This window comes from Uranotaenia lowii, chromosome 3, assembly GCF_029784155.1.
Source record: "Uranotaenia lowii strain MFRU-FL chromosome 3, ASM2978415v1, whole genome shotgun sequence".
Taxonomy (NCBI): Eukaryota; Metazoa; Arthropoda; class Insecta; order Diptera; family Culicidae; genus Uranotaenia; species Uranotaenia lowii.
Window position 1 is genome coordinate 154735468 of NC_073693.1, and position 16347 is coordinate 154751814.

General features: G+C 36.2%; 1 protein-coding gene across 11 annotated transcripts in view; it reads right to left on the reverse strand.

Moving 5' to 3' along the window:
* Window positions 1-16347, reverse strand: part of LOC129755262 (CUGBP Elav-like family member 4) — a 568631-nt gene that overhangs the window by 45759 nt on the left and 506525 nt on the right. For 7 of the 11 annotated variants that reach the window (XM_055751654.1, XM_055751665.1, XM_055751659.1 and 4 more), the window contains 3 exons: window positions 3772-4012; window positions 3340-3489; window positions 709-819 (listed from right to left, as the gene is read on the reverse strand). In XM_055751654.1, coding sequence (XP_055607629.1) covers window positions 709-819; window positions 3340-3489; window positions 3772-4012 — 502 coding nt within the window. The remainder of the gene's footprint in view (window positions 1-708; window positions 820-3339; window positions 3490-3771; window positions 4013-16347) is intronic. The other 4 variants (XM_055751662.1, XM_055751660.1, XM_055751658.1 and 1 more) reach the window with 1 other exon arrangement.

Here is a 16347-nt window from a genome sequence, read left to right on the forward strand (position 1 = left end):
TCATTCTATCCTTTAGAGAATCCGTTTCATGTCTTTATTTTTAAGTCCTGCTGTGGAACTCAAATGGGTCAATGGTCTGAATTGTAATTTTCATCAATTTGTCTAAGTTAGTAAATTTTATTTCATTAAAGTGTTCTCAAAAGAAGGCCAATTTTTGTGTATATTCGTATGTTTTTGCAAATGAAGGAAGTCATCTATCGACACCGTTACCCTAGACGTTGTTGAAAATAGTTGAAGGGAAATATGGAAAATGTCCCGCAAGAGTATAATAATAAACAACGACACATAAACAATGAACGACTGGACGACGACACGCAATCGAAAAAAAGAAAAAAATCTAGGAAAAATGAATGACCGACGGATAATAAAAACATAGAGCATAAAACTGGTAAAGCAATAAAATACACGCTACAACGAACGGAAAAGAAACGAATGAGCGAAAACCGAGTAAAATAGTTTTCTTTTTTGGAAATTAATAACCTGGAAAGAAAGCGAGCTAGGAAACAACGAATTAGAGTAACAGACAAAAACACAGACAAGCAGATGTCTCATGGTGAAAAAGACAGACAGACAGACAGACAGAGAGCGAGAGAAGGTGGAGTTCAAAGGTAGCCTAAACCTTTCTCTTCGACAAGCTAAAATTTGGAAAATAAAAACTAGAGGCCTAACTAATGACTTTAATGACTAATGGGCGGATCTTTCACTTACCAACTCCAGGATACGGTTGAATGCCAGGATACGCTGCGTGCGGCAGGGCTGCGTCTCCGTTTGGAAGTCCTTGGGCCGGTATCGACAGGTGCAGGGCATCTACGTAAATGGCTGAATCAATACATTACTGTGATTTTATCGGAGGGTAATGATACGTAAGGAGCTATCTTGGTTGATTCAGCTTCCGGTTTACTAGTTAATTCGCGGAAGTTGAGACCGATAGCTCGACTAATTTCTACCAAATTGTACGAAATGCGAAGCTCACTTTCAAGAACGGTGTAGACTTGTTGGTTTTTTACGAATTTGAAACTTATCCCAGCCATTACTAAACACCATCGGTTTTCTATTTGTTGTAAAAAATTTCAAAAATGTCAAAAATGGCAAAAATGTCAAAATTAAACAAAATTGTCGAAATTGTCAAAATTGTCAAAATTGTCAAAATTGTCAAAATTGTCAAAATTGTCAAAATTGTTAAAATTGTCAAAATTGTCAAAATTGTCAAAATTGTCAAAATTGTCAAAATTGTCAAAATTGTCAAAATTGTCAAAATTGTCAAAATTGTCAAAATTGTCAAAATTGTCAAAATTGTTAAAATTGTCAAAATTGTCAAAATTGTCAAAATTGTCAAAATTGTCAAAATCGTCAAAATTGTCAAAATTGTCAAAATTGTCAAAATTGTCAAAATTGTTAAAATTGTCAAAATTGTCAAAATTGTCAAAATTGTCAAAATTGTCAAAATTGTCAAAATTGTCAAAATTGTCAAAATTGTCAAAATTGTCAAAATTGTCAAAATTGTCAAAATTGTCAAAATTGTCAAAATTGTCAAAATTGTCAAAATTGTCAAAATTGTCAAAATTGTCAAAATTGTCAAAATTGTCAAAATTGTCAAAATTGTCAAAATTGTCAAAATTGTCAAAATTGTCAAAATTGTCAAAATTGTCAAAATTGTCAAAATCGTCAAAATTGACAAAATTGTCAAAATTGTCGAAATTGTCAAAATTGTCAAAATTGTCAAAATTGTCAAAATTGTCAAAATTATCAAAATTGTCAAAATTGTCAAAATTGTCAAAATTGTCAAAATTGTCAAAATTGTCAAAATTGTCAAAATTGTCAAAATTGTCAAAATTGTCAAAATTGTCAAAATTGTCAAAATTGTCAAAATTGTCAAAATTGTCAAAATTGTCAAAATTGTCAAAATTGTCAAAATTGTCAAAATTGTCAAAATTGTCAAAATTGTCAAAATTGTCAAAATTGTCAAAATTGTCAAAATTGTCAAAATTGTCAAAATTGTCAAAATTGTCAAAATTGTCAAAATTGTCAAAATTGTCAAAATTGTCAAAATTGTCAAAATTGTCAAAATTGTCAAAATTAAAATTGTCAAAATTGTCAAAATTGTCAAAGTTGTCAAATTGTCAATATTGACAAATTTGTCAACATTGTCAAAATTGTCAAAATTGACAAAATTGTCAAAATTGACAAATTGTCGAAATTGACAAATTGTCGAAATTGTTAAAAATTGTCAACATTGTCAAAATTGTCAAAATTGACAAAATTGTCGAAACTGTCAAAATTGTCAAAATTGTCAAAATTGCCAAAACCAGGGATTTGCTGAGGCGGACACTGGCTGCTTTGTTATGGTTTTTTATGTTTCGGAAAACTCTGACATCACTGTAGATTTCTATTTTGACACTGTAGATAAGATTTGTTCAATGATTTTTCGTAAGAAAGATCAGTTTTTCTTCAAATAAAAAATTCGTTTCCTGTAGAAATTTCATATTTTCTATCTGTTTCAAACACAATCAATCTAGTAAAATTTATATCTAGTTGAAAAAAAAACGCTAGTGTGGTACATATCGTTAGATTTCCATTTCATTTTGGCTTTAATCTCATTAAGGTACTGCGCAGTCATTGAACATGCTTAATGCTTCTGTTATTCAATATGTTTTTCATATTCCAACATGAGAAAAAAAAAACTTTCAAAATTGTCGTATTAAAGAATTTTGATTACCTAATTATGAAATGGCCTAGAAGCTATAAAAATGTTAAAATTGTTAACAATGTTCAAAATGTAAATAATTGTCCAAACGAGAAACATTTTCAAAAACTAAAAATCTACAGAATCATGCCGGAAATCGTCAAAAATTGGTCTTTATAAACGATTTTGATATTTTGTTTTGTTTTGAATTATTCATAAAGGTCCAATGCTTTTGAAAAACCTCCAACAACTGTAAAAAGCCTCTTTATTTGAAATCTTAGGCTAGTGATATAGCTCAGTTTGTAAGTCAGTTGCCTCCTGAACCGATGACCGCGAGTTCAAACCCAAGAGTAAACATCGAACACAGTTGTACCGGATAAGTTTTTCAATAACTGTCCGTCAACTGATTTTTATGTGTTTTTTTGTTGATATTATTAGGTCGTTTTGAAGATGCATTAGAACGATCTTCAAACCTGAAATTTATACGAAAAATAAATGTTAACAACCAACAAGCCCACTATCCGTCGATTTCGTACAACTTTTTCTACTACTTGATGTAGTGTCAACTCAAGAGCTCAACGAAAAAACTCAGCTACTAATTAGTACGCACCGATCAGCGAGTGAATACATGAATGAAATGATGGATCTATACTTACGCCCTGGGTAGGTCTGCGGGATGCCGTTGGTGTAGACGGCCGCCTCGGAACCGGCCGGCTGTCCGTTGGGGGTTTGCGCCGCCATGTTGAAGGTCGGCATCGTGGGCGACGGTAGCGAGGGGATGGCACCATTCACGGGTTGTCCTGAACCTTGAAGCGGAGAAACGACAGTAGGAGAACAGTAATCAGTGGGGCCGTTCAAATGGTGCTGCACCGCCACCGCAGCAGCCGCCGTCATTGGTGAAATAGCCGCCACGGCCGCTGATGGATGGTGAAGTGGTGAAGTAGTAGTGGTGGTGGTGATGATGTTGTTGGTGGTATTATTATTATTATTGGTGGTGATGGTGATGGGATGATGGTGTTGGTGATGGTGAGCATTATGAGCATGGTGGTGGGCATTATGAGCATGGTGATGCGGGGCATGATAGTCACCGTTCAACGCATGAGGTATTTGGGTTGCGAGCGCGGCCATCGGATTGATGTAGGTTCCTTGGGCGGTGGCCGCTGCCATCAGGGCCGCTTGCTGTTGCTGGGCGTAGGCACCGTAGGGACCGAACTGGTTGAAGACGAACGGAGACAGCAGGTTCATATGACCGGCCATTTGTTGCATACGACGGAGTTGCCTCTCTTTCTCGGTGTCTGCAAACTTAACCACGAGGCTGGAGGACGCGCCCTGCAGAGAGAATAAATAAACAAAATTTCAAGCGTTAATTACACGAATCATTCGACACGGTTGGAGTTTAATTCGCTTGTATAAATCATCGTCTGCTTAAGTGGAGGCTAAACACCGCAACATAATTTATATCCATTTATGATTACTACACGAGATTGCGGTCGGTAGTTCAAGCTCATTTCCGAGGATGAATGAAAGCGTGTTTGGGGAGCGGGAACTATCCTCGATTTTCTACCCGATGAGGCAAATGAGGCAAAGGAAAAGGAGTGGTGGGACTTTTTCCGGGAATGATTAATAGAGCCAAAACGGCGCCACAAGTACGAATGTAGACACGACCAGCAGCAACGCCAACAACGGTTGTGCCTTCACCGTGTAGACTCAGGGTATGTATGTAAACAAAGTCCCTAAAGTTGGTGCTAGTTTGTAGAAGCCGAAAAAACATCAGGCACACGACACGGCACGGCAAGTTTGGCTTCTTTCTCGGTGTGCCACGGGTGCTCATGGCGTACGCTCCAGGGTTTTAATATCATTTTTAATAAAGTGCTCAGACGTTTTTGTGCTGCTAGAAACACTAGTGGCAGTAGTAAGTAGGTTCCTACCAAAGCAAAATAAACCGGACAGACCACATTTGGGGCAGGTTGAAAGGTTTCCAAGTGGTGGCAAAGGATAATTCATGGCACCGGTACAAACAAAGACGACAACGATGTTTTGGCACAATCGTGTCGGATGTCGGATCCAAGGGCCAAGGATGGTGTTTATTTGTGGATTAATTTTCGGACAATTTAGGTACCTGATATTTGGAGCAACAAATGGATAGGATCTAGGCGATGGGTGATAAGGGTTGGTTAATTTTTCCTTAGTAGTTGTTTATCGAGAATGAGGTACATTAATTTGTTTCTTTGTTTGCGGTAGACGAGCAGACAGTAATGAAGGTAAGAGAATTAGTTCAATGACATTGACAATCCCAAGTAGCACAAATTTAGCCAACCGGCATTGGTGAATTTTACTTCTGTTGTATTATGATATTTTCAATGCAGCTAGTTTTATTACTGATTATTATCAGCTCTACAGAATGCCTTAAATTGTACAACCCTTCAATAGACAACTGTTCAAATGTTGTAGAAACAGAGGCGATCTATGTAGATATTTTTGTTTATTTGTTTGATTTAAAGGGTGTTCGGATCAAAAAGTGGTCAACTTAATTTCCCCTTTTGACATTAGGTCTTTAGTATTCAAAATGGTGTCCAAGCAAGAGGAGCTACGAATCACAATTTTGTACATGCGTCGTGAAAATCCAAACTTCACGCACGCAAAAAAAAAAAGCAAAATCGTTGAATGTGGCGAAATCAACCGTCACCAAAGTAATAATAGTGTTCGGGGAACGTATTCCGGCAACTAGAAAGCCGGGATGTGGGGGAAAATCGAAATCCAGGAGCCGCAGTGGCGAATAGAATAGTGAGTGGCTAGCACTTTCAAGCTAAACTCCAATCACTCCCTTCGAGATGTTACCAATAAGTTGGAAATATCGTCTACAACCCTGCATGGAGCATAAAAACGATCCAAACTATCGACTTATAAGAAGGTAGTGACCGTTTATTGCAATGAAAAGCAAAACCTTACGGCAAAAACAAGCTCTCGCTATACACGACATTGTTGACAAAGTTTGATTGCGTGGTAATGGACGACGAAATTCACGCCAAGGCAGACTTCAGGCAGCACAAGAGTTCTAAATATACAGCAACCGGAAAAGGAAAGCTATCTGTACCAGTTGCTTGAAAAGCTACATTTTTGTTGCAATCGGGACCTTCAACCAGGAGATTTCCGTGAAAGAGTGTCTTCAAAAGCATTCGGTGCTTTTCCTGAAGAACACCAGAACTTCGCCCAATTGGAAAATATTGGGCGATAGTTAAGCAAAACCTTAAGAAGACTCAAAAAACTTTTAGCAGTGAGAAGCAGTTCAAAGCAAACTGGCGCTCGGCGGCAAAGAAAGTAGATAAGGTGACTGTACAAAATTTGATGGCAGGCGTCAAACTAGCAGGCGCAAGGCGAAAAAAAAACCTTGACAAACCCGTTTTCGAACTTGAAAATATAGTTTAATTTGAAATTTTTGTTTAATTTTCCAAAAAATGTGATCAAAACCGGGCAAAATCGGAGCAGTTTTTGCAACATCCGGGCAACCGGGCCTGACCGGATCTGTAATGCTTTATAGTACACCTTCAAATAAATTCAGCTATTCCTAAATGATTTCAAACCCTTTTTAATAATATTTGTTTAGTTTTTGTCCGCTCATTGAAAAATTTAACGGATCCAGGAATGAAGCCATTGCTGTAGTCATAAATAGTGTCTCCTATCGATGAAAAACAATAAGGTGTGATTTTTCATGAAGTTTACAATGAATTTTATGGATTGTTGTGATTTCTGTTTTCCCGTTACTCAACATTGAAGCAAAAATTCCGAAAACATGCTTTAGGAATATAGCTTAGGGTAACCATATCGTTCAACTCCAATAAGTGGACATTGAGAAGTATTTTCTTAATTGTAAAGGCAAACGCCATTTGTTCAAAATCATGATGTTTTTGGTCAATAAACACCGCCAATCCTGTGAGAGATGTGCTGGTGTGATAGACTTGGACTACATGTTCGAAGTATATCTTTACCAAAAGCTATTGATCTTCGTCTATAATTCTTTATATTTTCATATTTTCCTAACTATTTCCTTTTCTCTTAAAAAAAGTGAAATGAACTAAAAGTAAACAAACTATTGTAAAAAAAACAAAACGAGTTTGGCTCCTTAAAGCCTAAAGGTATGAGCCGTTTCAAATAAAGAATTTGAAAAAAAACACAGGGGGGGGGGTCGAAAATGATCGAAAATTGCGTTACGTAATATTTGAACGGCCCCTCACCAATTCTCTGATTTTTGAAATCAAATATTGGCAACCCTGTGTAGGGGGGTTGATGTTAGGTTGTCAGAATTTTTTTTGCAGGATTTTGCCGGGCCATTTTAAACAAAAACTTGGCAAAATTCGACTATTTGATTTCAAAACCAAAAGTATGTACCGGCATTATCCAGGCCAATTCTGTAAAATCCCAGACTACTATTTGTTGTGAGCCTACTTGGTTGAACATTTTTACTGAATCAAAGCAATCGAAAGATTCCCTTGAATTCAACCACGGTAAATGAAATGTTCGAAATACCGGTATCTGAACATTTGATTACCGTGGTTTAATTCAAGGGAATCATCGATTGCTTTGATTCAGCAAAACCCAGGAATTACTCAAAAAATCATCAAAACTCATTGACAGATTTTAAATTGTATTTCCACAAAAACATTCATGATATTTTTTATAAAACTTGTTAAAAAAAATTTAGCTTCAGAACTCTACAATACAATTTGTTTTTTTTTTGTTTGATTTGCCAAATAATGTGAATATATCTGGGCATTTTTCATTAAAATGCGGACCCGACTGTTCGCAAATTCTGTATTAAATATCCGAGCGAACTTGGATAAAATCGGGAAACCTAAGATTAGTGAAATGTGTGTTTTAAAAAATATGTTTTCTGAGTCTGGGGATAACGTTGAATAAATTAGCTAATAAATATCCAACTGAGATTATTTTTTCTTTGCTTTCCAACCGTGACCACAAAAAATTAAGACAGTTGTGTGAATCTGTAATTTTTCAATCAATCGTCAAAAATTTTTCAACCGCAGCGGTTAAAATCGGAGAAATGTATTGTGCAGTTGCCTCAATTTGACACATTAAGGCATCATTAGTTATGAACTATGAACACGGTTTTTTTTTGAATATTGTTAACAGTTTTTTTCAATATTTTTTTTATCTACATTTGTTCTAAGTTTTCGAACATCCTTATTTTGAGTACAGTTACGCAAAACTTTTGCATCCAAATTATGCTCGCTTGAAAGGAATGGAAAGGAAAGAGAAATTTCATGCTGGATCTGGTAAATCACTTAAGCGTGATTCAAAATTATGTATATCAGGGAAGGAGTTCCTAATTTAGCGTGTGTTCCTATAAGCGTTGGGCGTTGGGCAGTACCAAGTCATAGGAGGGCCATGGAACAATAAGAACCTTCAAGGTTTTGATTTCGGAACAAAAACTTTTTTTCAAACAAACTTTTACGACAACCATATTTATGTCTGATTTGACGCATACTTCTAGCTATGTTGCCAATTTTTTTAAAGAACACATAAGTCTCATAAATTATCTATTTATATCTATTTGTAAATGCTTTTGGTTTTCTGACCTGGTTCTGGTTTTAAGTAATCTGGTAGCACTGCTACTCGCAGAGAGAACAACAAAATTGTTTTCTTACTTGAATTTCGCGCGGTAGAACAAATTTGCAAACATGGCGGATTCTTTATCATATCCGTTTTATACCGACTTTAAGCGACCATTTTTACGATCGTTTACTTATTTGGGAGGAATTGCGATTCGCATTAACGTTATTAGCGACTTAATCTATCATTTCTAATGCGATTTTATGTTTGCTGGGTTGAAACAGTAAGAAAAAAATATTCACATCTTTGAAACTTTATGAATTACCCTAAAATTATTCCAATCAAAATGACCGCCAGTAGTTGTTGTGAAAGTTTGTCCAAGACATCGAACAGTTCATCAAACTTGAGGGGGAGGTGGTCATTTCTGGACCACGCTTTAGAGACCTGACTGAACTAGCTGATACAATTTTCAACAAATCTATTTCAAATATATAGGCAAATAAATCATGTAACAAATAGATCTATTTTATCAATCTGTAGGAGAAAAATTCATGAAGGACTTGAAGCATCCTTCATTTAGCATTGGAACTAACTTTTGGTCATATTGTGGCGCTCCTGGTGGACAGATTTGGAAGTTCTTTGCCCCCACGTGTCGAGAACTTTGTCTACATTTAACATGGAAGTCGAAAAAAGGAACAAAATTGTGCACAGTTTTTTGGAAAATCCATTGTGGTCTGCATCTATTTAGGCTAGCTAAACTAGGCAGACATCGGACATCTCAAAGGTCAAAATTTTACATGGCAATGGCTCGGGGGGATATTTAAATTTGTTTTTGCCGACAAATTCGTACGAATATTTATGATTCGGAAGAGTTTTTGCAGCTGTGGCAAAAAACCGAAAGTTTGCGTTACACATCAGACAATGACGTCGGAGCTATGCCAAAAAGAGAGTCTCCAAAAACGATATTTGCCTTTCATTCGATCCCATGACTATCCCGTAATCTTTTGGCTAGATTTGGCAAGCTGTCATTACAGCAAATTCGTTCAAGAACGGTATACAGATAAGAGGGTCCAGTTTGTTACGAAAAACCTTAACCAACCAAACTGCTTCCAGTTCCGCCTTTTTGAGAAATATTTGGCAATCATGAAGATTCAAGGCAAAGGGAAAGGTTGTCAGAGACATCAATCAGATGAAGACCTGGTGGAATAAGATAGCTAAATCGATGGACGAAGAAGGTGTGCGCCGCCTAACAAGCCGTGTTACAGGAAAAATTCGAAAATTCCTTCGAAACCATGAAGAATAGTTTTATCCGTATTTTCTCTTTACAGTATGCTACATTTGTATAAAAAAGATCTTGAATTCAAAAATAAATAACTGAAATACAGGCAATTGGTTTTGTTCGAATTCTATCTGAAGCAAGCTTTATGATTTTTTTTGAATATTTTGTTGCTGGATGAAAACCCTGTGGAATCTAATAAAAAATTACTGACATCGAAGAAAAAATCCACTGTTATATTAGAATTTAGAAAAAAAAACAAATGAACTACAATAAAAAACTTCCGTTACATTTTCAAATTGTTGCCAAAAATCAATTCACTAAATGATTTTTCCAGATGTTCTCATGTATATCCCAAATCCATACAATTTGTCCGGTTCGGTTCACCCATAAATATGCAAGAAGCCTACTCCCGGCTTCATGAATGGTGCGAGAAGACCCATTGGCCGATTTGCCAACAATTGTATGGAACCACTTGTTGGAGTTTTGTACCAGCAGGCAAGCAAGTAAGCCAACATGATGTCGGCAGTTGTTGCTTTCTTTCTTTTCAATCCGGACTCCCCTTGTTCTCGACCAACCTAGGAGCATAAAATCAGAAAAGCATCAGCCAAAAATCGAGAGAAACCGACTTTCGGCAAGCAGAAGCAACAGCAGAAAGTGAAGAAAAAAAACTAAAACTATAAAAGTGGTAGTTCCGGCGGCCAAATGGAAATGTTCCTCATTCCTAGCTGGTCCTTATACATTTTACCCTCTCTCTTTCCTTTTGTAGGCTGGCATGTTTCTGACTGCCATTCGGGTTGGGGCCAGGAGAAAAAAACACTATCAACCCCAAAAAACTGTTGCATGTTCAGGAAAGTTTTTTTTTCTGTTCTACTATGCCTGTCTCTCCAGTTTGTTCATTTTCTATCAATCTTTTTTTTTCGAGTTCTGGGTTTTGCAACCGGGTTTTTGAGCCAAAATCAGTCAACCGAAACCGAAGGCCGCCGGAAGCACGAGCACACACCTGATGAATTTGCCTTTTGCCTTCCGTGTTCACGAAAGGACGTTGATGATGATGATGATGATGATCCGACACATAATTGAGCTGACAAATGATGGAGTCAACTTTCCGGGAGTTAACTGGTAGGTGGTCGTTGTTCATTCTGTCCTTTTCGTTGATTCTTTGTAGAATGGGGGAAGGCTCTTCATTTTCGGACAGGTTAACAATCAATGAAAAATACCTCTCGACGATAAGCTAGGTGGTACTTTCTTGCAATACGCGCATCCACACAATGAACTTACTGGGGAGCTATTAATAATGGGTGACTATTTCCGCTTCCAGGCCGACACTTGAAGGCGTTCTCGTCTTCTGGTGGGGAGCCCGATTGAATCCATAGCAAAGATGGAGGACAACGTTCCTTAGAGTGGAATCGAGGAAACGGAAAGACACTCCCAACTAATGTTCTCCACAGCAATGGGGGCCGTTATTCCATGGCAGCTCAGAGGCCAAAAGGGCAAAACGGTGAGGCGATAAATTATGAGATATGATATTTCCATTGTTGGATGGAAGTCGTGGAAGAAAATTGAGCCGTTATTGATTGCGATGATGGGTTGTTCTTGGGGATGAATGAGGGAAGGTCCTCCCCCAATTCAAACACTTCAGCAACGAGAAAGTGATGCCCCAGCCCAGCAGTGATTAATTGAAAATAGGTCGACCTGGCTTTGGACGAATTTGTACACAACAAACGAGAAGAAACCCAGTCAGTTGTCAACTGACTGTGTGAGTGTGGGGAGACTAATTGATTTCTTGAGGACCTTTGCGGCAGTTCAAGTGGTTCTCCTTCGGCTGGATATCAAGTGGCAGGACATTCTTCACGAGACCCCAGGTTGCGTATTTGCTGAGGGAGTTGAGTAATGGCATTCTGTTGCTTGCTTGCTTGTCTGATGGAGGTGGAAATCGACGCCTGATAAATGCATTTCCGGGTTGACCTTTAACATTGATAGTGTTAACAATTTATACATGTCTTGAGAAAACTTTCAAATAACAATGGGCAAACTTGAAATATTGAAAATCCGTAGATTGATGACGATGGTATGGTGGAAAATTCAATGGAATTCTATTATAGAAAAAAAACCTGTAATTCTTAAATCGGTTTTCGTTACAGCATTATCAAGGATTACGTTTCCCACCTTAAGTATTCGGTTCTAAGAAGAGTTTTTGATGGCTGATTGAGATCATCCGTAGGCTGAACATGTTCAGTCAAAACCATTGCTAAGTAAGTCTATCTCATGCAACCAAATGTTCCATATCTACTTAAATCAGTGCATCCTCAAGTTCGAATTTATCTGAGAAAAGTTTCTGAAAAACCTAGAGCCGAATTTTCGCGAATGCGAGTTGAAAGTTGTCTTCATTGAACACGAATGCTACGGAAAGTTCCTCGGAAAGCCTTCTTCGTGGCATCATAAATTTCAAAAGAGAACAAACATCATAAAATGGCGTATAATCTTTTAATCATTTTTTGTTGTATCGAAATTGATCAAAAAACAATTTTTATTAAAATTCTAACTAAGAACAACCTTAAGCTAACTTGGAAAGAATTGTGTTTGGAAAGGTTTAAATTCTTCACTTTAGAAAGTTTGAACAACTGTAATTACTTACCAGGAATTAATTCTCTTACACCTTGTTATAAATCCAATGAAAATATTTTTCTTATTCCTAAATTTATGGAAAACATTAGAAAAAATAAAATCGGCCAGACGATGAAGAAAAAAGTTATTATTGAATAACCAGTAATCTCTTAAATTCATTGTTTTGAATTGAAATGTAAGATTCATTTTCCATTTCTAGAAAATGAGATTTTTAAAATCTTAAAATCCAGTCCAAAACTGTTGAAATAGACTTATTTTTCTGAAGAAATGCTTTTTGCGGTCGGTCAAGTGGTTTTTGAGATAGCGTCCAATACAAAATTGACCAATGACAATTTTTTTTTGCGCAGGATCGAAACAAATCCAGGGAAGTACCAGAGACTCAAAAACAGCTGGAAATCATTTTTTTCAGCAAAACTTATTTGGTAAATCATATAAGGAGTCCACGAGGATCAAACAGTGAGTTAAAATTTGAAAAATATTGACGGTGATTGATTTTATGAAGTTAAGGAATGTGACATGTTTGATCAAGCGCTTTTTGAAAATTTCAAAAGGTGTAGTGATAAAAGACTCATAAATAGGCCTGACTCAACTTCTACAAGGTGAAAAAGCTGCATACCGGTACAGTAAATAAAATAAAGTGATCAAATCGCGCGCAAAATATGCACCATCCATATTTTGTGGGAAGAAGTGGGAAGAAATTTAAAAAAAATGTAATGGATAGCGAAACGAACTCTTTAGCGTGCAGAAAGCAGGTTTCCAGCCAAAAACTTTTCGTTGATAAGTCTCGTCTGGATGTTCCGGAAAACAAGGGAAAAAGCCTAGTGCTTGAGGAGGCTGATTATCTATTAAAACTGCAATTCAGTCGGTTTTTCATAACGATTGACACGATGAATGGCTAAATATTCTACGAAGACTGCCTCCGAATTCGACCGTTTTCCTTCACAAATTTAATTCTCTATTTCGGCTGGATCTTGAGTAGTGCCTTTACGTTAAAACTATTTTTGTGCCAAAGGAGGACAAACGGCTAATTTTGTCATAACTTCTACCAAATTCTAAATTCTGAGTAATCTTGAAGGTCAAGCGTCAGGAAACTGAAAATTTTATCAACAATAGCCTTGATTCATGCACACGAAAGTTATTCACAAAACAAAGTGTTGCATTTTTTTCGAATACACTCCTTATTTAATTCCTTAAATAACAAAATGTATGACTTCATTAACTTTGATTTATTTTTTTGAACCATTTCTATACGCGTTCGTTTTAAAATTAAATTTATGATCACTGGAATTCCGTTACATTCATTTTCTGGGTATGACAATGGAGTTTTCAAAAATGTTATTCTTGTTTTCTTTCTCTGATTTGGACATTAACTTTTTTTTTAAATCAGAAATCATAACCTACAAAATATAACGCTTCCATCATTGTCGATACTAATAAAAATTAACATAATACAAAACAAACTTATGCTAACTAAATCTTGAAATTGTTGAAACCTGGCCATCGGTAATTTAATATGATTCGTTTTGTAGTAAATATTTTGTTTTGATCAAAGTTTCAATGCAGCACTTCAATTGCAAGACTCTATAAAGAATGCTTTTTATTCACATTGGTGGTTCTATTTTCGATTATTTTATGAACAGCTTTTTTGGACGTATGTAGACAATTTTTCCGGAAAGCGTTTATTTTATGTTTAAGTGTATAGTTTGGGATAAAAGTCACCCTTCAAAAAATTGGAGAGTGACAAGACCGACCGACTTTTTTTTTACACTTTTCCTTATCGATTTTCTCATTTTTCTCACCTTCATTCAAACGTCCAGCTTTTCTACCATTTTCTTCGCCAAAATGCAATGTTTTTAACACACGCGATACAACGCGATCCGTCTTTCACTAAATTACCAACTCAGCTCTCGAAAATTAGAAGTTTTCGAATTACATGCAGCGATGCCACATTGAAATCGGTATTTTCAAGCCCGAAAAAATCAGTATTCGGTATGAAAATTCGGTATCGAATTTTAAATACAGCGAATGCGCCAACATCACGGTTTCGAGAAAAACGCGTTCAAAGTTTGACAGCTCCGTAAGCTCCCAGCAAAAATTTTATTTTGTTTTCTTTATTTCTCGAAAACGAAATAATCTACCGAACGTATTTTAACACCCAGCTGATAACTCCATTTGTTTACATTTGGCGCATTCGCCCTTTTCAAAATTCACTACCAAATCCTTTAAATCGGTATTAATACCACTTTTTTTTCGAAGTTTTTAAAATTGTTAAGCTCAGTCAAAATGTTCAAAATACGAATGATCCGGCGTCGTTAAACTTCTTTTTAAATAAATAAAATTTCTTTCTCTTCATGCAAAACACCCAAAAATACAGTTTTAATAACCAACTTATCTTTTGTTGAAATGGAAAATCAGCGCAGGTTTCAGTGGTGGAGTGGAGTTATCTTAATTCATGTTTCGTCATTCGTGATCATTAGATTACAACTATATTAATTAGCGATAGCTAATTGTCACTTTTCACTATTTTTATTCCAGGGAAAGTACTCATTTCTCAATGAGTACTTTGATACTCTTACCCAGAATATCTGGCAACACTGTTGTGCTATCACAAACCCAATTTGAGTGTTCTCGCCTAACCGTGTGATGATTTAAACATTTGTACCGTGTGTACCATCATCACCTGTCATCAGCAATCATTGATCTATAGTTCTCGATTGCGAATTGGACAGGCCTGTAGATTATATAGTTTTTTTTATTTCTACTGATCCCTAATTGTTTATTAATCAATTGTGTTTGCTTGAAAGTCTTCTCAAAAATATTATAAGTGAAATTGCCAATGGATTAAACCATTTTTTTTTAAATCACTTTTCTCATAAGAAACTTTGAAAACTGTTATTAATCTGTTATTAAACTGTTAGAAACCTGTAATTAATCGTCAATCAAAGTCAGGCTTAATTAAAGTCTTGCTGGCTATTTGACATTGGCTTTAAATCGCTTTTAAAACATTAAATTTTCTGTTAAAGAGAGTCAACTTCGGCTATATTGTGTTAATCACTAAAACACTACCTTCAAGCTACTGAATTCTTTATATTGAATGCTATTTACATATCTTGGTTCATATAAGTTTGAAACAAACAACTTCAAGATATGATGAACATATGTTTTGGAAATATTTTATCTGTCTGAATGCCGTTCATTTTATCGGATATATTTATTATCACGTTAGAGAGGTCAATGTATCAATAAATACTTCTTTTTTGAAGCCTTTTCCAACCAGCCTGACAACTCCCTTATACCTCATTCCACATGATGGATTCAGTTATTTCCGAGTCTCTAGAAAACAGACAGACTGAAAGACAGGCAAAATGCAATTCCACCTACATGAATAGGTAAACAAATCTGATTATGTTTCATTATGCACTTATATTCAAACTTTTATCTCCGTTAAAATTTTCCATAACTTGTTTTTTTAACCTTGTTTTTTATTTTGTAAATAGCATTTAAGATTGACATTACAAATGATAGTGTAATTCTGTGAAAATTGAATACTTACAATTTCAAGAATCATTCAAACATATATTTAAATCCAAAATTCAAATTTTGAAATTCAAAATCAGGGTTTCAAGAACCTTATTTGTCCTCAACCAGACAGAATATTTGATACAAAGCTCCTAACTTCGTTCAAATGCAGCCGCCAGCGCTCATGGTTCAGAAATCAAAGCCCATCTGTTGCTCCCGTTTTATTTTTCGTTGCTGTTGCTTCTGTCTCTAAATCACGTTCACACGTATAATCCTCCACACGTCCCCAATCCGTCCTTCTAGTTCACAGAATTTGAAATCACTCCCAGCAACAACCAGATCCAAACTGCTGGACCCACCGCCATGAAACTGTGTAATCTATTTCTTGAATAATAAATGAAATCCTCTCAGATTTGATTTGAAATATTCAAAGGCGATATTAGATTTGTGTGGTTGGTTGGCTGGCTGGCTGCTGGGTGTTGCAGCTGCTGAAAACGAGTGAATTTTCTTTGAATGGTCCACAATCAGAGGCCGAACGAAGAAGGGGTGTTCGACCGAAGAGACGGAATGGGGTCTGTGGCTCGAGAACTTACTTCGGAGGAAGGGTGGGGGGAATGGATGCGGTTGCAACGTTGCCTCCACAAACTATTTATCATTCAAGTGGAAAATGAAAGAA